At 31.7% G+C, this 833-nt stretch overlaps 1 protein-coding gene across 1 annotated transcript in view; it reads right to left on the reverse strand.

Annotated features, from left to right (window-relative positions):
* LOC119586963 (protein transport protein Sec24A-like) overlaps window positions 1-833 on the reverse strand; it is a gene marked incomplete in the record, with an annotated part of 5,268 nt that overhangs the window by 2,019 nt on the left and 2,416 nt on the right. The window contains 1 exon segment of the mRNA XM_037935701.1: window positions 218-379. Within this exon segment, the coding sequence (XP_037791629.1) occupies window positions 218-328 (111 nt within the window).

An 833-nucleotide genomic window follows, 5' to 3' on the forward strand; every position in this document is an offset into this window, starting at 1 on the left:
ATGTTAATACATATTTCCTATCAGAAAACAGGTTTACAGAAAGTTTAAACTCAGTACTGACTTTGAGTGATGTCATGCTGTAGGCACAAGGCAGCTATCTACTCCTGTATACAACTCCACTGGCAAACACATACTAAAAATTCCTTTGTTTCTTTACTCTTAATTTACTAACATGATATTAACCTACAAAAGCATTAAATGGCCTGAAAGAACATACCTGATCATCAATGTTGAGGGCACCTTTATCGGACAGCGCATGGATCGCGTATAGATCTGGGTACAACTTGGTCATGAGGTGGCGCAATGGCAGCGACTTTAGCTCGCACATCTCATACAGCCGATCATCCAGTTTTGTGCTTGTCCCTGACCGCAAAGCAATCTGAGACAAGAAAAAAATAAGAAATAAAGTGAATTAGAGAAAAAACCTAATGCACAGAGAAAAGTCCCACTTAATACACTGATACAATAAAAAATCAGAAATACCAAATTTTTGTGATACCAGATACTATGGATAGCATATAGTTGTGTCATTCAAAAAAAAAAGTGAAACATGTTTTTTATAGATTCAATTTATCTATTTTATTCCTAATTATCCAGAATCCAAAGAACAAAAAAATTTAATAAATCATTAATAAAAATTAAATATGGTCTTTGCAAAATGTACATTTAACTTTGAAAAACTGATGTTTTTTACCATACATGTATAGAAAGTAATTTAATAATTCTCTGGGAAAAATACTATGTAATTCTATAACTATACTGGCATACCAAGAAGTTTAAGGGTTTTCTGTTGATTTTTGTTTGAAATAAAGAAAACCTTTTTTTTTTTACAA

The sequence above is a fragment of the Penaeus monodon genome, chromosome 22, assembly GCF_015228065.2.
Source record: "Penaeus monodon isolate SGIC_2016 chromosome 22, NSTDA_Pmon_1, whole genome shotgun sequence".
In the NCBI taxonomy this organism is placed as follows: domain Eukaryota; kingdom Metazoa; phylum Arthropoda; class Malacostraca; order Decapoda; family Penaeidae; genus Penaeus; species Penaeus monodon.